This window comes from Myotis brandtii, unplaced genomic scaffold (genome assembly GCF_000412655.1).
Source record: "Myotis brandtii unplaced genomic scaffold, ASM41265v1 scaffold79, whole genome shotgun sequence".
Classification (NCBI taxonomy): Eukaryota; Metazoa; Chordata; class Mammalia; order Chiroptera; family Vespertilionidae; genus Myotis; species Myotis brandtii.
In genome coordinates, this window is record NW_005371173.1 from 8,032,566 (window position 1) to 8,055,329 (window position 22,764).

At 39.1% G+C, this 22,764-nt stretch overlaps 1 protein-coding gene across 1 annotated transcript in view; it reads right to left on the reverse strand.

Annotated features, from left to right (window-relative positions):
- COL4A4 (collagen, type IV, alpha 4) overlaps positions 1 to 22,764 on the reverse strand; it is a 134,330-nt gene that overhangs the window by 110,826 nt on the left and 740 nt on the right. Inside the window, exons 2-3 of the mRNA XM_014531009.1 lie at positions 6,696 to 6,835; positions 2,940 to 2,982 (exon numbers count right to left, since the gene is read on the reverse strand). Of these exons, the coding sequence (XP_014386495.1) occupies positions 2,940 to 2,982; positions 6,696 to 6,757 (105 nt within the window). The 5' untranslated portion in view covers positions 6,758 to 6,835. The remainder of the gene's footprint in view (positions 1 to 2,939; positions 2,983 to 6,695; positions 6,836 to 22,764) is intronic.

Sequence of the window (22,764 nt, forward strand, 5' to 3'; positions counted from 1 at the left end):
AGTGGTGCCTAAAGCAGCTCCAGGTGCCAGGAGCTGAGGGCATTAATGCAAATGCCAGAAAGGCATGATCCAGCCAGGCCCAGTGCTCACTGCAGTGTGCGTGTATTAACCACACATTTCTGTAACTGATAGATCGTTTTAAACTCAAGGCTGTAAACTTAAGTCTTTAGATTAATGTATAATGGGGAAACAAAACAGTTAAACCAATATTTATAGTTCTGATTTATATATATATAAAACTTCCATCAGAAGTTTTATATGTAGGTACATAGATATGTATGTGAATATATATATGAATATGCACATATATAAATATATATGTATATGTGGGAAAGGAATCTATCTAGCATGTTGTTTTTTTTTTCCTTTTCAATCACATAATTTAGACTTTTTTTTCAGGAAAATTATACTCAGAAACAATCCAAAAGAAAATAACTTTACATTAAGCAATAATGAAAAGACATCCTTATAAACAAAACTCTTAATGGATCGTTGAAAGTATATAAGAATTTAAACCTTGACAAGAGCCAAGCAATTAGATAATTAAAGTTTAAAAAATGTATTTGAAGTTTTAGAAATAGATGCCTCTTGAGTTTTGAGTAACTCTGTTATTTATGATGTAGAAACATAGAGTTCAAAACCTTGGTAAGGTAAAAAAGAAAATTAAATTAATAAATGCCCAGGGCCAGATCAGGACAGCATGAAAGCATTAAAACAACTAGTCTGAACACTTAGGTTCATTTGAGGTTGGGTTCATTACTATGTGTTCAGTGAAATATCAAAACAACCAGGGAAAAAGGAGGGGCAGTTGATTCAATGGCTTGATAATAAAGGCAAGTTTGTTGTTTTATTGCTTTATGTGTGTTGGTGTTTTTTTTTTAACTTCATTGTGCCAAGCTTCACTGAGATATTTGGGAGCAAAATTACATTCAGAGAAGAATCCATTTAAAATAGATCAGCAGATTCTAATAAAGAAACAGAAATAGTTGTATGTAAAGCTTTGACTTGGACCAATAAAAGAAAAAAGCAAGAGGTGATTTTAGTCTCTACAAAGTTCTTCTACATTAGACACAGCCCAATAAACAGCATTTGAAAAGGAGGAGGCATGTATAGAGGAAGAATCTTAAAAAACAGATTGTAGGAACCCATTAAAAGAAGATAAAGACTCTATCTCAGACAAGTCAACATTCAAAATATATACTGTACTCACTGGCAATATACTGACATTCTCTAAAACCAATGTAACTTCTCCAAAGAGAAAAAAGGAAAAGTCATGATCCATTTTATGATAGATATTTTTAAATAAATATTTATTGCATAGAAAGTTTAAGAAAATAATGTTATTAATTTATGGATTAGTCATCTGCCCTATATTTGTACCTCTATTTTCTTTTTTGAAAAATAAATAACATATGCACATGATTAAAAAAAAAGCCACACCAAATAGTGCAAAAGAGTATAATGGGAAAAGACATTTTCTCTTCCATCTTGGCCTCCCATTCTCTCACCTAGAGGTAATTGATCTCCTCAAATTGGTGTCTGGGTATTTATAAGCACATTCATATGATTATCACATGCATACACACACAACTTTTTGGTGTGGTATATTTTCCTGTGCCTTGCTGTTTTCACTTAATCAGATGTCTTCAAAATCATGCCAATATAATACATTTGGCTACAAAGTATTCTAACTTGTGTAATCAGTCTTTACTGATGGAAATGTAACTATCTCCCTTCTTTTGCTACTGAACAGTATCCTGCAACTAGTATTGTTGTGCATTTATCTTTATGCACAAGTCAATGTAAGTATGTATGATACATTCCAAAAAGATAAATTCCGGTGTCAACAGGTACGTGCACTTAAAATCTTGAAAGTTAAATTGCCTCCCATTGATACTGCAGCAATTTATATCTCCACCTTTACAACCCAACTATAGCATAGCCACTCCCTGTGTGAACTCCAGAATCTCTGCATACACAGGCTGCTGGGAAAATCCAGAGCAGGACGATTTTCGGTTCAGGAACCAAATTCATTCATATGGAACATAAGGAACAAAGGAAGTGAAATTTAGGACTCTGTAAACCTTCATAATAATAATAAAAAGAATATAATACAAAAATAAACAGGAATATCAAATAAGATAAATAGAAAAATCCACACACATATATTTCAGTGTGTTTTCATTTATTATTTCAGGTGATGCTCTCAAGTGCATGTGAACTGAGCTGGATAAATCTTATCATCTTTACTTCAATCAGGATAAACTGAGTCTTGGCTAGGTTAAGAGATCATTCATTGTCACAGCCAAGAACCAAGACTTCTCATCTCTGAACACAAATGCCTTCTACTCCTGACTGATAAGAAGAGAACAGAAAGAAGCTTTCTATTTGATTTGCTTTGATAACTTGCATCACAGAATTGGACTGGGTGGATCCGAGCTGGAGAGATGAGATAGAAATGTGTTCACTAGAGTGATTTAATGCAGCCCAGCTGTCTTAAGATCGACCTGAGTTACAGGCAGCCCATTGAATTTCCCAAAAACATCTGAAGTTGGTTTTTAATAACTTAGATTCTTAGATCTTATTACAGAATGTTCTAGGCTTATCTTACTCCAGAGTTAAAATTTCAAATTTAATCTTATATTTCTTGATTTAATCGTGAAGTGGCCCAGCTGCTTCCTGGCCCTCTCCAAAAAATGTTTTTAAGAAAGGATTATATTATAAAATAAAAATATCTCCAATATCATTTGGAGGCAGTTTGCTAAGCAGTCTTGACTGTAAAAGATAAAAGAAACTTTAGAGTTCATCTAGTCCAACACTTCATTTTACAGATGAGAAAACTGAATCCCAGGGAGCTACTTGCTTAAAAATATAACAAAAATGATGCATTCAATAAAGTGAATTTTCAGCATGTCATCAGAGCTAATTAATGTACTTACCCCATATACAAGTTGCATAGAGAAGAGAAAAAGTATAAGTGACCTACAAAAAAGCAAAAATGCAGATGAATTTAAACTGTCCCTTTTCATGTAAACCACAATAAATAAGTAAATAAATAGAGGAATTAATTCTAGAAAACTTCTTATATTTAATAGGCTGTTGACACCAGCTGATTGTCATTGGTGACAAGATAAACGTTATCCTCTCTCTAGTGGTCTTCATTACCTTTTCCCTTATTAATCAGTCCAGAAGTACTCACACCCCTTAGTGAGGTCCTCATTGTGCTGGGTACCATGGAGACACTGAAGGTGAGGCCTGGATGGATAGATGAGTGAAGGAAAATGACTCTCAGAATGAAAACTAGAGAGGAGAGGCTTTGCTCAGGGACGGTGCAAAGACAGTGTATGCTGAATGACATTAAGGAAAGCCAGCTAGAAGGTAGGAAGGAAGGAAACCTAGCTGGACAGGGAGATAGTTTGGAAGGCAGTGGAAATAATATGGACTAGCTAGGGAAGAGTTAGATAGTTCGGGGTTTTATTATGGAGGCAGAAATCTAATTGGAGTAACTTCATTATAAATAAATTTTAACAGAGGAGAGATGAACCAAAAGGGACCACTGTATGGACTGAATATTTGTGTCTCTCAAATACATATGTTGAAATCCTAACCCCAATATGATAGTACTAGAGGCCCAGTGCATGAAATTTGTGCACTGGAGGTGGGGAGCGGGGCAGTCCCTCAGCCTGGCCTGTGCCCTCTTGCAGTCCGGGGCAGGGAGCAGACCTAAGCCAGCAGTTGGACATCCCTCTCGCAGTCTGAGACCCCTCACTTCTTACCGCCCACCTGTTTGCTGCTCCTTACTGCTTGGTTCACTGCTCCTTAGTGCTGCTGTGGAGGTGGGAGAGTCTCCCGCCACCGCCGCTGCACTCACCAGCTGTGAGCCCGGCTTCTGGCTGAGTGGCGCTCACCCTGTGGGAGCGCACTGACCACCAGTGGGCACCTCCTGCATTGAGCGTCTGCCCCTTGGTGGTCAGTGTGCATCATAGCGACTGGTTGTTCTGCCATAATGGTTGCTTAGGCTTTTATTATTTATTTTTTTAATATATTTTTTATTGATTTTTTACAGAGAGGAAGGGAGAGGGATAGAGCGTTAGAAACATCAATGAGAGAGAAACATCGATCAGCTGCCTCCTATACACCCCCCACTGGGGATATGCCCGCAACCAAGGTACATGCCCTTGACCAGAATCGAACCTGGGACCCCTCAGTCCGCAGGCCAACACTCTATCCACTGAGCCAAATCGGCTAGGGCAAGGCTTTTATTATATAGATTATGAGATGTGGCCTTTGGGATGGAATTCGGTTAAGAAGGTGGAGTCCTCATGAATGGGATTAGTGTCCTAATAAAAGGGTCCCAGAGAGCTCTCCCATCCTCTTTCCACCATGTGAAGATACAAGGAGAAGTCAACATTCTGCAACATGGAAGAGAGCCCTCCCCAGAATCCACTTTGCTGACACTCTGATCTTGGACTTCCAGCCTGCAGACCTGTGAAAAATAAATTCCTGTTGCCATGCAGTCTATAGTGTTTGTCCGAGCAGCTGGGCCTGACCAAGGTGACCACTAAACATTCACAATCATTGGCTTTGGTCTTATATTTGTCCAAGAGCTTCTATATTTACCCTTAAAACAGCTATGATGGAGTTGGGGCTTCCCGTCACATCATCCCCAAGGGTGGGAGAAGGGCCCCAGCCTGGGCCCTGAGTTCTCTGCCAGCCTGTCCTTTGTTCTGCGTAGTCATCTCCTCACTAAACCCTCACGTCCTAAGTGAGCCTTCTTCTTCACCCTCTACTCTTTCATCCTGTGCTGAGATGCTGGTAAACACCACAGACACCCACAGAGACATGCCCCTGGGGGAGGCCCTGGCTGGACCATGGGAGACAGGGGCCAGTCTAGCCATACTTACAGATTTCCACACTGAAGTCCCCCTCCTCCCAACCCTTCTATTCGAATTCATGAAAATCCCCAAAAAGGCCAGGTTGGCATTTCAGTGAAGCAACTAAGTGAATTAAGAGAATAAAAAAGGGAAAGAGATATTAAACACAGTAATGAACTGTTTTCAATCAAGTTAAAGTATTTATAACCATTGTTTGTTAAGTGACTCTGTACCACGTTGGACATTTGTAAATGAGTACAGGTTCCATCTTAGAGCAGTTCAGGCCTCCCTAAAACTGTAGCCAGGATATGTTTTTCCACATTTTACTCAATGCAAAGGGACTCAGAAATGTTGAATAATGTGCTCAAAAAGTCACAGGCAGAGAGGTACCAAGTCGGGGGCGGGGGGCGGGGCGGGTAGGCGGTCAGGCCAGGTCTGAGTCCCATGACCCTCTCCTTCCTCTCCTCGTGCAGTATATGTTTAAAAATAATGAGTTCTTTAAAGAACCATTCAAAATTAAGACTACTTTACAGTTTCCTCCACATCCTCTCCAAACAAGTAAGACTTGACTGCACTTCTGATAAGTACATGCTCCTTTCCACCACCCTCTCCTCCTTCATTGCCCATAACACGTGTTCATCAACTTGAAAACTTTTCGTATTTTTCATTATTTAATGTTTCTCTGCCTTAACTCCCAAAGTCTCTTTTAGTCACTTGTAACAATATCATATTAGCTTCCTACTGCTGCTAAAACACATTACCACAAACTCAGAGGCTTAACACATAACACACATTCATTATCTTATGGTCTGGGGGTCAGAAGTCAGAAATGGGTCTCACCGGCGAAAATCAAGGCATTGGCAGGGCTGTGTTCCTTCTGGAGGTGCCATGGGTAAGTCGGTTTCCCTGCCTTGTCTGGATTCTAGAGGCTGCCCGCATTCCTTGGCTTGTGCTCGCTTCCATCTTCAATGCCAGCAGGGGCAGGTCAAGTCTCTCTCTTGCTGTATCCCTCTGACCTCCTCTTCTACCACATTCCTTCTTGGACTCTCACTCTCCTGCCTCCTTCTCCTACTTCGAAGGGCCCTTCAGGTTATACTGGATCCACCCTGATAATCCAAGATAATTTCCCCCTGGAAAGGTTAGCTGATTAGCAATCTTAATTCCACGTGTGACTGTAAGTCTCCCTTGCCAAGAAACAAAACATAGTCATGGGATTAGGATGTAGACTTCTTTGGGGGTATGTATCCTGCTTACTACACTCATGAAATGCATTGAACTAGCTCTGCTAGTTCTAGGGACTCTGCTGCTCTGGACAGAAAGGAAACTTTTTGCTCTTCAAACCCAGTGTGTAAGAGCCAGAACCTGCAGCCTTTAAGTGAGCACCTTCCCATTCAGTAAGAGTATGTGGGTGCAATTCAGGGAGAATAGAAAGGATTTGTGTTTAATAATAAAAATGAGATGCAAAAAGGCAGGCATAACCCATAGATTTCTAGAATGACTGGCTTTTTGACACATGAAGCATTCATATAGTTTATACCTATAGAACCAACATTGAGCCCTAGCCGGTTAGGCTCAGTGGATAGAGTGTTGGCCTATGGACTTAAGGGTCCCAGGTTCGATTCTGGTCAAGGGAAGATGCCTGGGTTTTGGGCTCAATCCCTAGTAGGTGGCGTGCAGGAGGCAGCTGATCAATGATTCTCACTCATCAATGATGTTTCTATCTCTCTCTCCCTCTCCCTTCCTCTCTGAAATAAATAAAAATATTTAAAAAAAAACATTGAGGAAGCGTTATTATTGAATAAAAGCACTGAGGATACTCACCAGGGCTTTGTGGCCAAGAGCTTGAACCACCTGAAAGAGCACCTTACTAACTCCATGTGCATGGCTTACTGCACAGCCAGTCTTCTGAGTCCTTAGTCTTCTCTTCCAGATGATTCCCGTTCATAAGTGAGGTTTAAAGTCTGTACATGGTAAAAATAAACATATCGCTTAAAACACAGTATGGATTATAAGGTTGAAATAATTACTTTCCTTGTTAATAGTGAGTGATGAAAATGTTTTTTGAAACAAAACTTCAAAAAAATATTTTACATAATCTTTCCTTAGTGGTAGTTATACTGAATAAATATCAATTTTTTAAATTTTGTTTTATTGCTTAAAGTATTATAAAGAGTACTACATATGTCTCCTTTTTTTTTCCCATTGACCTTCCCATGGCCTCTCCTATCCCCCAGTGTCTTGTGTCCATTGGTTATGCTTATATGCATGCATACAAGTCCTTCGGTTGATCTCTTACCCTCCCCCCACAACCCTCCCCGGCCTTCCCGCTGTAGTTTGACAGTTTGTTCGATGCTGCTCTGCATATGCTAAGTGAAATAAGCCAATGAAAGAAAAATACCACATGGTCTCACTCATTTATGGATAATAAAGACCATTATAAACTGATGAATAAATATCAATTTTTATTCTTTTTTGTTTGTTTGTTTGTTTGTTTTTTAAAATATATTTTATTGATTTTTTACAGAGAGGAAGAGAGAGAGATAGAGAGTTAGAAACATCAATGAGAGAGAAACATCGATCAGCTGCCTCCTGTACATCTCCCACTGGGGATGTGCCTGCAACCCAGGTACATGCCCTTGACCGGAATCGAACCTGGGACCTTTCAGTCCACAGGCCGACGCTCTATCCACTGAGCCAAACCGGTTTCGGCTCAATTTTTATTCTTAAAAATAAAAATACTCTCAAATTCTTTATATGTCAAATATATTTTTGAGGAGTAAAAAGATGTATCTATATACACATATATACATAAAATGCTTGCATAAAAAGTATTGCTTCATTTCTCTAAGTGGAATTTTCTTCTATTTAATTGTTTTTCTTGAAAATCCAAATTAAATTCACTTGAGTGATATTTTTACTGTTTGAAAGTAGGAAAGGAACCCTCTAGTATAGAAATACATATTTTGCACACATACAGCAAATATACGTAAAATATTTTTATGTAAAATGATACAACTAATGTGGAAATGTTTTGATAGTTCCTCAAAAAGTTAAACATAAGAGTTACCATCTGACCCAGCTATTCCATTTCTAGGTATATAACCAAGAGAATTGGCAATATATGTTCACACAAAAACTTGCACATGAATATTCATAGCAGAATTATTCATAATAGCCTGAAAGTAGAAACAAGCCAAATGTCCATCAACTGATGACTGGATAAGCAAAATGTGCTTCAGCGGTTCTCAACCTGTGGGTCGAGACCCCTTTGGCAGTCGAACAACCCTTTCACAGGGGTCGCCTAAGACCATCCTGCATATCAGATATTTACGTTACGATTCATAACAGTAGCAACATTACAGTTATGAAGTAGCAACAAAAATAATTTTATGGTTGGGTCACAACATGAGGAACTGTATTTAAAGGGCCAGAAGTTTGAGAACCACTGTAGATCCATACATTGCCTTTGGCCATAAAATAAAATGAAAGACTGATACATGCTACAACATGGATGAACCTTGAAAACAATATGCTAAGTGAAAGGAGTCACATACTATATGATTCCATGTAGGTGAAATATCCAAAACAGGCAAATCCATAGAGACAGAAAATTGATTAGTCATTACTAGAGGTTGGCAAAGAGGAGAATTGGGAGGTACAGTGTTTCTTTTGGGGTGATGGAAATGTTCTGGAATTAGATAATGGTGATGGTTGCACAACATTCTGAATATACTAAAAACCACTGAATTATAAACTTTAAAGGAGTCAAAAGATGAATTTTCTTTTGTGAACTTTATCTCAATAAAATAAGAAAGACTATTTTTGACTCAAAGAACTTAAGACTTTGATAAAAGATTTTTTTTGGCTCAAAGAATTGAAATGTCTCATCTTAAAAACTGGTTTCGCTGAATACCAGAATTGGGTAGAGAGAAGAAAACTAGGAGTGTTGAATATTACAAGCTATTTTTAAATTTCTGGGTAAAATCTGGATAAACTAACTCAATGATGTATTTATGAGAGACTAGTTTTCTAAATAAGTTTTCTAAGTAAGTGGTAGAACAACATTCCATGATACAGTTTCAAAATCAATAGAAACAGAATCTCTTTGAGTGCCCAGATCTTTTCCCATCCCTAAATCCATCCTTTTAAATAAAGGCTTTTTTAGTTGCATTCTAGAAGTCAATCTCAAGAAAACAAATTATTGTTTTGGAAGAAATACATGAATTGGTTTGAATCATTTAAAATGTACTTGATATCTATAATAATAAGAGCATAATATGCTAATTAGACCAGAGTCCTTCCAGACAATCTTTTGGACGAAATTGGGGCTATGAGGGCCAAGCCCCTTGCACGAATTTTGTGCATCGGGCCTCTAGTTTTAAATAAATAGAAAGCACAGGCAGAAATTAAAGGAAATCAGAGATATTTGCATTTTTACCTCAAAAGAGATACATGATGCAATTATTCTCTGTGCATAATTGTGATAAAGGGGGTACAAAAGGGGATTTTATTAAAATAGAGTATTGCTATCATCAACTTTCAGAGTAAGAATGCCTTAGCATGGATCATGATCCTGATACCTAGGAGTTTCTTTGTACATTTTAATTGAATTGCTGGATGGCTGGACAAATGGATGGATGGATGGATGGATGGATGGATGGATGGATGGACAGATGGGACAATCTGCAGAAAACCTAACTGGTCTCCCCATTACTGGGACTGCCCAATGTAAAAGGACACTGATAACAACGAACAGACGCAGCTATATGGGGAGTACCCAACGCATTCTCATCACCATGCACTTAGTTATAGTATATGCTCTATGACCACAGGGATTTCATCTTCGATTTCAAGTTTATTTTTTTATTGTTGACATTTTTACAGATGTCCCCCTTTTTCTCCTCTCTCCCCCTTCCCAGGCCTTCAACACACTAATAGGTCCAGATGCATGGAACAGACTGACAGATCTCAGAGGTGAGAGGGGTAGGGTGGATGGGAAGAGATTAACCAAATAAATTATATGCATACATGCATAACCCATGGATACACTCAACAGTGGTAAGGGGATTTCATCTGTTTTTATTCACGGATTTATCCCCAGTGCCATAATAATGCCTGGAATACAGGAAGTGCTCCAGGATGTATTTGTTGGATGAATAAACTTGGGGAAGAGACTTTGGGACCTTCAGAATGTGAAACAAATATATTAAATAGGAAAAGTAAGATGAGGCTAACTCTGAATACAGGTGAGGGAGTGGAGGAAGGGAGAGTGAGGGAGAGGGAGAGGAACCATAACAGCTTTGGGGGAAGTGAAGAGAAATAAGCATTTACTGACCATATGTAGGATTCTTTGCTAAGTGTTGTTCACATCAAGTCACTTCCTTTTCATCAAGTTTAGTAAGAAAAGTATTATTTACATTGTACAGAAAAAACAAACTGGATAAATGCAAGTAATCTGTGCAAAGTAACAGAGCTAATAAACAACAGAACTGACTGTAATACGTATCCCTTCTTCCACATGACCCCCGGCATGGCAGCCTTCACACTCTTCTGTTCTCATACTCCCATAAGAATTTTGAAAAACCTATGCACACTACCTCTTCTTTTTTTTTTTCAAGTTCATATCTAAAAACTTTCATCTTCTTTTTAAATAGTTCCAAAGAGTATAATTTGGAACACTGTAAATGATGACCTATAAAATAAAACTGTTGCAGAATTATTTCAGGTGTGGCCAAGAAATCATAAGGCCATGGCAATCAATTTTCACCACCATCAGTTTAAAATATATGTGTACAAGTTCTTTAACAACAGAAATTTTATATTCATTTTCTTCTTGAATTCATATTTATATTCTCTTTCCCCACATACACCCGAGTGCAATATAATTTTATACTTGAAAACCATATTGATCACCCTATCATACTTCTCTGCAACAAAAAATTACATAAGTGGAATATTTTTTATATCCTATGATTGCAAATCTCTAAGTCTTTAAAAAATGTATTTCTCTTGGATTGGCTTATCATTATGATGATTAGTAGCATGTCATTCATCAAATAAATTTAAATTTTGATAGACAATTATTAAACATTAAAAGTAAAATTTTATTGGAATTGTAGTTGGTAATGAATGAATGGGGCTTTTTTGTATCTCCATTTAGCCCTAAATTAACAATACTTCTTACTGGAATAAGACAGGTTCAACAACAATCCTACTTCTGTTTTAATTTTTAAAGCTATAAATGCTAATAAAACGTATTCACAGAAAATAAGAAGTTGTGAATAAAAGGCATCTGTTATACAAATGTCATTAAATTGTATGCCAAAAGCAATACAGACTTCATCATCCAGATTATTTTGAGTAATATTTCAGCTGAAAAGCCTTCCTTCCATTGTGATGACTACAAAAGTTGGGAACCACCTGGCCCGGAGGACGTGGAGCCCAGGAGGTAGAACTCTTTCCATTCTCAACACTGGCATTTACACTGCACATCACTTGGCCCCATAAACAGTCCTTATACTCTGGGGCAAAGCAGGTTGGGGATGGATGGGGCAGGGGAATGGGGTAAGGATATGTCTTTCTTTTAAAAAGTAGAGGAAGGACTAGTGTGAAAGGGGAGCTGAGAACCTGGGCCATTTTCAGATAGAACAATTCTAAGAAAGAATATATTATAGCAGTTGAGAATCTAGAAATTGATTCCTTTATTTAATTTTTCAAGCTGCCTGCAATCTTAAGAATCTTTTTGTCCCCCAAAGTCCATGTAGTGAGTTTGAAGGTTTTTGCTCTGAATGAGCTGCCAAAGATCCCTGGTTCACTGGTTCACCTGGAGTGAGCTTCAGATAACTATCCCACAGCCTGTCTAGCCTAAATCAAGCCAGACTTTATGACTGTTCTGCCTAAGCTGCAGCAATAGCTAAACACAGCCCCATCCTCTGTCAGCTGGACACTGTGAACAGCATTGTGCACTACACTCTACAGTTCACAAAAGGCTGTCACACTTAATCCACAACAATCTATGAGGATTTTATTTGTTGCAACTGCCTGTGTTAAGAGCATAAACACTGTTGTCTCAACCAAGCTTTTTTTATTCTGAGGACGAAAAAAAGGGAAGGCCTGCATGACAATTTTGCAAACTCAAAGACCTAAAGTATCCACAAAGGATGGTCTGAAATTAAAACTTGAACTAAAAGCAGTTTATAGTAGAGAGTCATGTCCTAGGCCAGTATCTTCCCTGACAAAGGTCAATCTTTACCTTAACTGAGCGTATTGTCTTTTTGCATCTGCCATAACAAACATATCAGTGAAATGTCAGGGTTAACTTGCAACTTCCCTTTTTCTGGACCCCTCAGGGCACAACCACAAGTTCCTGGCACCAAGACTGAGACCATAAATTCCTTCATTACTACTGTCATCATGTTAATTGTTGACTGTTAACTATCCTGTACCCACCTAAGTAAAAAGAAGTGTTTATCATTTTACTTTTTATCCAATCCCAGAGGTTACCTCGCTTTGCTTTCTCCTGCCTTTCTAATCTATCACCAATGGATTTCATGTAACCTATTTACATCTCCTCCTTTGATTGAAATGTATAAAACAAGATGAAAAACTGCCATTCTCTGGAGCATTATCCCAATCTGGTGAGATTCTGCTTCCCAGCAATTGTCCACAGTTTGGCTCAAATAAACTCTCAAAAATTCTTTACAGGTTTGAATGTTTTTACATTAACAATTCCGTCAAACAAAAATACCCCATCACTCAGAACAGCATCCCTCCCAGCGGTTCTCAACCTGTGGGTCGCGACCCCTTTGGGGGTCGAACGACCCTTTCACAGGGGTCGCCTAAAACCATCGGAAAACACATATATAATTACATATTGTTTCTGTGATTAATCACTATGCTTTAATTATGTTCCATTTGTAACAATGAAATTGGGGGTCACCACAACATGAGGAACTGTATTAAAGGGTCGCGGCATTAGGAAGGTTGAGAACCCCTGCATCTCACAAAAAAATGTCTGTTATCGCTTGACGCTGTGTTTCCAGTGGAGTCTATCACTACTATAAAAAAACAAAATCTCCAAACAATCCAAAGTGCTATGCCATGAACACATATGCAAATGATAGCTTTGGAGAATTGCCTATCTAGGAAACTTCTGCAAAATTGTGTGCCTTTCAGAGAACATGATTTACTTTGCCCACTTTTATTCCCAAGGTAGAGGTGTTCTCCATAGACTGATTCATCCTAGCCCTGTCAGCCCAGCTAGGTGGGGTGTGACCAGGTTTTCATCACCTGGTGCTGTCTCCCCAGCCACATTGACACGGGGATAACCATCTGACCCAACCCAAGGTTTGGCTTAGTGACATTGAACTCTGGCTCTAGGCTGGAGGATGGTGCCAAAAGATAATCTGTATCAGTCCTCTTGGAAAGCTGAAATGATGAAGCTGAGAGTAGAAGTGAGGATGAGGGAGGAAGGATGCATCCAGAAATGCCCTGAGGTTGAGTAGGGCATTAGAAAATGGGGACAAGTCAAGGCAAAGTACAAGCCTTAAGTTAGAAAAAAACAGATATGCAGAGTAATCATAAACAGCTCTTTTCAAGAGAAGAAAATGCAAAAAGATAGAGGGTTTCATGAGAGGATTGAAGACTAGCTCATTCCCAAGAGCTATTCTTGGTGCAGTCTTAGAGTCAGTGCCTGTTACTTGAGCAAACTGACCTGGGCAACTTGGTCAAAGGCCGTGACACATCAGGGAGCTCATCTGGAAACCCCCAACGGAGGGAAGGTGAACTTAGGTGACCTGAGTCTTTGACATCCTCCTTGCTCACCAGCCCAAGTGAGGTCCACAGGTGCTTTCCCAGTGTGTATTTACATCAGTGGTTTCCAGCATGTATATTCAGTAAATAGCACTGTTCTCTTCTTCCAGCTCCCTGAGGTCATTTCTTTTCTTTTTTAAAAATATATTTTTATTGATTTCAGAGAGGAAGGGAGTGGGAGAGAAAGAGAGAGAGAGAGAGATAGAAACATCAATGATGAGAGAGAATCATTGATATCGGCTGTCTCCTGCCCGCCTTTACTGGGGATCGAGCCTGCAACAAGGGCAAGTGACCTTGACCGGAATCCAACCTGGGATCCTTCAGTTCACAGGGCGACACTCTATCCACTAAACCAAACTGGCAAGAGCAGGTCATTTCTTTTCTTATGAAAATTTTGGATTCTAACTCCACTGAGAATATCTTCCAAATACTAAGTCTGGGAACAAGATCTGAGATATTCCAAATTACAATCTCTACCATGGGGAATGTGTTTTCTCTGCAACCCAATCTTGAAAAAAAGTACACTCTGCTGGGGTTCTCATTGACTGGGGAGTTGGGGTGGGCAATGGCCAAGATTGGAGGACCAGATAAACAGGAGACTGAGCAGCAGAATCTTTTGCTAAAAAGGTAGCAGCAGTATAATGTCTTCTCTTTTCCCAAGTAGCATTAAGTCTGCATTCTTTTTAATAATAATGTTCTTGTTCTTTCAGAGAAATAACTTCCTCTTAACTCAGTGACTACATGTTCTTTTCTTTTAACCTTCTGACACTGAACTATCTGAAGACTCTCTAAGGCTAAATTTTTTAAATGGTTTGAACACCTACTTGTATATACCTTTATCTTTCCAAAATAGAAAAATTCCTAAAGGCTAAGATTTTGCAAAGAAAAAAAAAAAAAAAAGCAAAGGGCCTGAAAGGCTAGAAAAAATGCTCCCAGATAAAGAATGGCATGCCCTGTCTACCTTAGAGGCCAACATCTTTCAAGGTTTACACATTCCTTTTTAAGAAATCATCTGGCCCTGGCCAGGTTGCTCAGTTGTTTCAAGTGTGGTCCCATACACCAAAACAGTTGTGAGTTCAATTCCTAGTCAGGGCATATATCTAGGCTGTGGGTTCAATCCCTGAACAGGCCATATATGGGAGGCAACTGATCAATGTCTTTCCTTCTCTTTCTCCTTCACTTTCTCTCTAAAAATCAATAAAAATATATTCTCAGTGAAGATTTAAAAAGAGAGAGAGAGTCAACTAACCTTTTCCCAACATACAAGCGGGTTGCTTGGTTTTGCTCTTTCTAAAATCCCCTATCTTCTGGTTGACTCTATCTGAAGTCTTCCAAAGACTTCAGCTTAGTTTGAGCTTTTTAGTAAAAACAGTCAATCTCATCAAACATCACAAGGTTTTTAAAGTGGGTCATGAATCTGTGTGGTCCATGAACTACTGGAATGTGACTGGACCTTCATATTCTCTAAGAAGCAACAGGGATAAGCTTGAGAACTACTCAAGTAAATTCTTGAGAATGACTCTGAGTTTCAACTTGATTAGAATGTTGCTGGATTATGGCCAAACCCACCCCCACTTCTCCTTCCCCCCGGTTCGGTTGAATTGTTTAAGAGTGCTGCAGAGTTCTCAGTTGACCTTGGAGTTGAGTTTGCTAGTCTAAGGCCAACTGGACCATATCTTAACTCATCCACCACTCTTCCAATAGTGGCTTTTCTTATCATATTGTCCTTTGCTATCTCCTCCCAATATCAACAGAAAATTTAACATCATAATAATGTTACCACATGGGAAAGACATGGAAATGATAAATGCTCTAAAAACATACAACTAATTTTCAAAACCAGATGGGCCCTTCATTTCCAACTCAAGAATGACATTTTGACTCAGAATGCTGCATGTCTGTTGCCAAAAACACTAATCCCCAGGTTTCTCTTGGTCCGTGATTTTCCTGGGCAGGGCTAGAGTGACTCTATCTGAAGTCTCTGGATCTTTCAGACCTCCAGGAACTGCCTTTGGGGTGAGCTCTGGCAGTTATACCCTGTGATCCCACCAGACAAGGCCCATCCTCCATCCCGCAACCACAGTGTGAGGTTAGCTTTCTTTGCCTTAGATGACTTCTTCCCTTGCCCTGAGAGACTGGCTGCCTTCCTCTCCTGGTGCCTTGTGCCCTCATGGTTAGGGATGAGAGCAGAGCTCTGGAGTTAAAAATATTTATGTGGAGATTTTGATCACTTAGCAGTGCAACCTTGAGCAAATTCGGAACTCCTCTGAGCTCTTGATTTCTCAGTATGTAAAACTAATACCTGAGAGAATTGCATGAAGCTAATTCTATTGGCTAGCATAGTGCTTGCTCTGTGGGGGCAGCTCAACAAATGTTTATTTCCTCCTTCCTAATTCATTGTAGAGTAAAAAAGACCTCCCAATAAATTTTAGAAGGAATAAAAAGGTGGGAATTGGGGCAACCCTTAGCCAGCGGTTCTCAACCTGTGGGTCGCGAACAATGAAAGTACATCCTGCATATCAGATATTTACATTACGATTCATAACAGTAGCAAAATTACAGTTATGAAGTAGCAATGAAAATAATTTTATGGTTGGGGGTCACCACAACATGAGGAGCTGTATTAAAGGGTCACAGCATTAGGAAGGTTGAGAACCACTGCTAGGCAAAGCTCAGGAAGGGACAAGACTTGGTATGGAAAGAAAGGAAGAGAAATAAAAAGGAAGACTAAACTATAACAGTCAGTTTCAAACACCCGGAGAGAGAAATTAGTGAGAGGTATGAATCATCCGTTAGTTCAGAAGATATGAGAAGAACAATTCTAACGAGAATCAGAATTAACCTAAGCTGACTGAGAGGACATTAGGAAAAGGCTGGTATTTGATTTAACAAACCAGAAAGCTGGCTCTTTCTGCTGTCAACATTGTTATTGCTGATGCTTCTCCCCCTATCCTCTTCTTCCCCACCATCAACCTAATCATCATCATCAGCCTCATCCCACCATAAGAAATTATGATGAACCCTAGCTGGTTTGGCTCACTGGATAGAGCGTCGGCCTGTGGACTGAAGGGTCCCAGGTTCGATTCCGGTCAAGGGCATGTACCTTGGTTGCGGGCACATCCCCAGTAGGAGGTGTACAGGAGGCAGCTGATCGATGCTTCTGTCTCATCGATGTTTCTAACTCTCTATCCCTCTCCCTTCCTCTCTGTAAAAAAATCAATAAAATATAGTTCAAAAAAAATTATGATGAGCAGCATTTTCAGAGGACTACCTATGTGCTAAGCATTGTGCTAAAGGCTTAACACAGATCTGTAATCTTGCAAATAACCCTGAGGTAAGTGATATAATTACTTTTTTTTCTGCAAATAAGTTACATAGTCAGTAAGTGAAATTTCCAGAATTCAATCTCCAAAGTTTCTTTCTTAACCACTACACTACACAGTTTCAAAATTCATGGAAACTCATGAGTGAGTTCCAAGGATGTAATGTCTAGAAGCACAGAGTTAGCCTTCAATATAGTAATAGCATTAAGAATCCATTATAAATGCAATGGTACACTATGATCCAAAGACGTTCTGTTTCCTGTGAATCTCAGAAAATTTGAGTTCTCATGTGAAGTTCTATATGTTTGGTACCTAGAAACTCCTCTAGGATAGCTAGATATATATTTTTAAATATATTTTTATTGATTTCAGAGAGGAAGGAAGAGGGAGAGAGAGATAGAAACATCCATGATGAGAGAGAATCATGGATCGGCTGCCTCCCGCAAGTCCCCCACTGCGGATCAAGCCCACAACCCGGGCATGTGCCCTTGACCAGAACTGAACCTGGGACCTTTCAGTTCGCCATCTGATTCTCTATCCACTGAGCCAAACCGGCTAGGGCCAGCTAGATATCTTAAAGGCACCATTTCCAACTAGGATATAGGAAAGTCAAATGTTAAAGAAAATAGACACAACTCTTCTTAACACAATATTAGCAAACCAAACTCATACCTATGTAAATTCAAAAGACCTAGGGTAGCCTAAGCTATTTTTTTAAAAGAGCAACAAAGCTGGAAAACTTAAACTACCTGATTTCAAGACTTGCTATAAAGCTTTAGTAATAAAGACAATGTGGTACTGATGAAAGAAGAGAAATGTGTGTATCAATGGAGCAAAAAACCCCAAACTTATGATTTTGCATGAAGGTGCCAAAGAAATGTAATGGAGACAGAAAGTCTTTTCAACAAACGATGCACAAACAACTATATATCCATATAGAAAAGGAACCTGTCATCAACACCTCCAAATTAACTCCAAATGGATCACTGACCTGAATTTAAAAATACTACAAAAGAAGAAAACAGGAGCAATATTTGCCACGTTAGCTTAGATGACATTTTCTCAGAAAACAAGAAAAGCACAAACCTTATAAAATAAAAAAGTTTATAAATTAGATGAATTCCATCAAAATAAACACATTTGCTTTTCAAAAGACACCAATAAGGAAATGACAAACCACCGAATGGGAGAAAATATTCATAATAAATAAATCTGGCATGGGTCTTGTATCCAGAATACATAGTAACTATAACTCAACAGTAGGATAGAAACAATCATTTTTATTTGAATATTCACCTCCCAAAAGTTCTATAAATGATTAATAATTACATGAAAAGATTCTCAACATCATTAGTTATCAGAGAAGTGAAAAGCACATTGACATAGCACTGCATAAGTACAGTATTAGAATAGCTAAAATTTAAAAGGCTGAAAATACCAAAAGGACGCGCCACAAATATATGGAGCAACTGGAACTCTCATACATTGCTAGTGAGAATGTAAATGATACAACTGCTTCAAAAAACTGTCTCTTTTATAATGAAACATACATCTCACATATGATCAGCCATTTTACTCCTAGGTATTTATTCAAGAGAAATAAAAACATATGTCCACACAAAGCCATGAACAAAAATATTCATAGCAGCTTGATTCGCAGTAGCCCCAAACTGGAGACGATTCAAATGTGCAACAATAGGTAAATGGATTTTTTATTTTTTTATTTTATTTATTTATTTTTTTTAGGTAAATGGATTTTTTAAAAGTGATATCCATACAATGGAATACTACTTAGCAATAGAAAGGAACAAATATTGTTCTGCTGAGTCAGAGAAGCTAAACACAACAGAGTACATACTATGTGATTCCATTTACATAAAATTCTAGAAAATTCCTACTACTCTACAGAGACGAAAACAAATCAGTGGTTGCCTGGGAATGGGATGGACAGAGGGATGACTGCAAAGGGGCAGGCAGCAACTTTTGGGAGTGATAGGAAGATCTGCATCATGATTGTGGTATTGGCTTCACAGAGTCAATGCATCTACAAAACTCTTTAAATGGGTGCTGGTTTTTGCACATAAATTATAACTCAATAAATTTATTTTTTAAATGTCTTGGTTATGTTAAAAAAAATAATCTCTGTTTCTTCCCTCAAAGGCCCTGTAACGCAGAAAAGTAAAATACGTGACAGTTTCTGTGCTATATAATAAAGGTTTGAACACAGGTCTTCCCAGAGACCAGGACCTGTGATCTTTGACTTATATCTGAAAACACAGGTTAATTACACCATACAGACTACAGGGGAGGTCCCTGAAGTGGAGGGAACAGCAAATACAAAGGCATGAAGTAAGAAAGTGTACAGTGAACCTAGGAAGTATGGGGCAAAACAGGAGAGCTTTTAGAAGTTGATTTTGGACCACTCTATTCTAGAAAGTGTAACAAATAGCTATAAAGGCAAAGAAGAGCTCTGCAAGCTTTAAAATAAGCAAGTGACATGATGTATGTGATGGGCATTACTAATGATCACCAAATATTTCCAGCTCTTTCCAGGAATGTGGTAGATTTCATTTCCCTGCCATTTGCAAAATGCAGCACGGTCACGTAACCACTTTGGCCAATGAAATGTGAAGGGAAGTAGTATGTGTCACATCCACATGAAAGCTTTTAGAGCAGTTTTTGATTTGGCACATTCTCTTCCCCTTCTGCGGTGATCAGAGAAGGGCACATTTGAGTGAGATTTCCCAGGAGGTTCCTGAGAGGCTATGATAAGCAGAGCTCTTCACCTTTCCCTGTGATGAGCATGTCCATAAATGGAGAAAAAAATGTCTTGTTACTATAAGATTGATGCTTAGGGATTGTTCGTAACTGCCCCAAAAGTAATCTAACCTTCCTGATACAATGTGCAGTTTTAGTGGAACTCTGACTATAACATAGATAATGGATTTCACAGGAAAGAACTTGCAGGGGAGGCTCCTGCAATCCACAGTTGATACGTGCAGGCACTAAGGCAGGGCCATGAGCTCAGGAAAAATCTTGAGATGTAATAGCAAGAACTGACATGTGTTGATAATGACTGAGATTCTAAAAGAACCTAGGGGTCAACTATTCTAGAGGTGTTGAAAAGAGAAAGTTTTTACAAGAAGAGGAATGACTAAGTGGGGAGGGGAAGTAAAACAAGATTAATTTTAAAATTAATTAAGATTAAATTTAACCTTTTTGAAAGGTTAAACAAGGAGCTACAAGCAGTCTGGCAAAGTGCAACTCATCAAAAGCAGAAGCACATCCCTATCCAAAGAAAGATCATGAACTTTGGAAGAAAACAGACCTGGGTGTGAATCCTCAGTGAATTTGTCAAGTCATCCAACGTCATTCATTCAGCAAATAATAACCAACTTCAATTATTCATTCAGCAATTGAACACCAAAAAGGTCCCTACCCTAATGGGGCTTACATTCAAGTGTAGGGAAGCCAGCACTACGTATTTCAGCATTGTGCAGAGAACAGACATGATACTGTGATTATGACAAGGAGGCAAAAATAATAATATAGGGCTTGTCAAAGACAATGACCACTTCACTTTGTTCAAAACCCTTATCTGGCACCAAAGTCAAAGGTAGAGATTTGTGTGTCCTTTGTATGTACAATGATAGTTCATTGACCGTAAGGGAGTAAGTGGGTTGTGCTTCACCCTTTTCTACTGAGCTGAGAACATCTCTATCTTGTGCCACCATTTCTCATCCACCTTATTTTCCTTCATGCAACTGGAGGATCAAATTCTACTATCGATTGTTTTGGATTGTTTTGTGAAGACCCTGGGCAAAGGGTTTCTACTGGGTCATTGCATTGGATTTCTATCACTCCTTGAGGTGGGTGCCATGACTATGCCCAGTGTACAGAAGAGAAGACCCAGCCCAGAAAGGTTGGATCACACTATTAAGTATGGAAAGGATTCAAAATTCAGAGTCTACTGTGGAGACCAAGCTCTTAACCACACTTCCTCCTTACTGTACAGGGTGGGGGGAAAGTAGGTTTACAGTTGTGAGTACATAAACCAGAGAGTTTATTTTTGTATTATTATTGTATTATTTTCCATACGAACAACTGTAAACCTATTTGGTCTCCCCCCTTCCCCCCATATTTACATGACAAGTTTCTCTCCTGCTCTGTTGTGGCATCAGAAATGAGGTGCAGTTGACTGCTCCTCCCACTTCAAAGGTGATAAAACTAAGTCTGGTCTTTCATCAAAATGACTTGGTTTCAGGGAAAAGAAATTAAGGTCCATATGGAGAAATCTTCTGGAATTCAGCAAAAAGGAGGAGCATTTCACACTAGCTTTGAGGTTATTTTCCCCCCAGGAAGTAGTGTTAGTCCATGCAAGATTATCATACACCACTTGGAATTCTTGGACACTGTTATTTCAACAGAGCCTCTGATGTCCTGTCTACCCAGGATGGCAGGAGAAGGTTCCATAAGAACCTCCTGTCAATAGGAAGATGCTACTACATACCACCCTGCAATATATGTGGCCTGGGCACACATAAGTCTTAATAAAGAGTTTAATATATATTTTATAAATATATAATCTTAATAAATATAACATATATTTGATTTTAATATATTTTTAATAATGCAATAAATCTTAATGAAGATGTAATAATAAAAGTCCATTATTTTCCTAAGAAGAGACCCTAATTCAATGCAGCTAACTTAACTGAGACATGCATATTAAACAGTGGCTCTCAAACTTGGTTGTAGGTGGGAATCTCCCGGAATCTTTAAAACAAACTGATACCCGAGTCCTACCACTGGAAAGTCTGGTGTAATTGGTTTGGGATGAACTAGGTATCAGGGTTTTTAGAGGCTCCTTCAGAGATTCTAATGCACAACCACAGTTAACAATTGCAGGCATAAAAAAATAAAAAAAATAATAAAAAAAACAAAGGGAAGACTATAATATTCACTCTACAACTAAAAGGAAAAGGGCTGTGTCTTCATTCATCTACTGTCAGGGTTTTGTTCACCTACATAGGTCTAATACACTATCAGACCCAATTCTAATTGAAGCAAGTGGTTCTCAGTGACCAAACCATATATTTCACGGATGGTGTTTGATGACCAACTGCTGCAGATGTCAGCGACACTGCTCGCATACAGGGGTTCCAAGCCTGGAGAAGAATTCAGGTGGTCTGTGAACTTGGATGGAAGTAAAAGTTACACCTCCAGCTTCACTAGCTTTCCTGGAAACTCAGCATTCCCTTGGGCGATGAATATGGACAACATTGATCATTGTATTCCAGTAGAACTGATTCTGATTTAATTGTGCTTTATGTATTTAAAAGCATTATTCTGAGAAGGGTCTGAATGCATCCCCAGAGCCATTGTGGTCAGTGGCACAAGAAAGGGCACCAGCCCTGCTTTGAAGAGTGTGCCCTGACGAGCCAGATAACTGCACTCTTGCATCCAAGGCCACCTCCACCAAGGGCACTCCGGGAGGGAGACACCCGGGACAAAGATGGCTCTAGGTTTCCCCTGCACTTCCGCAGATAAGATTTAGCCTGAAAAGCCAGTTCAACACAGCAGAGAATAGGATGGGCATTCTCTTTCGCCTCAGCTGCCTTCTGCTCTTGGCATTTCGGAGTGCCCAGACTGCCAGGCTGGTGGTAACTTGAGCCTCCAAATTAATCAAAACACACAGCGCCCAGTTCAAACCCAGGCAGACAAGCCAGGGAGCCAGACACGTTCTCCTCTGGTAA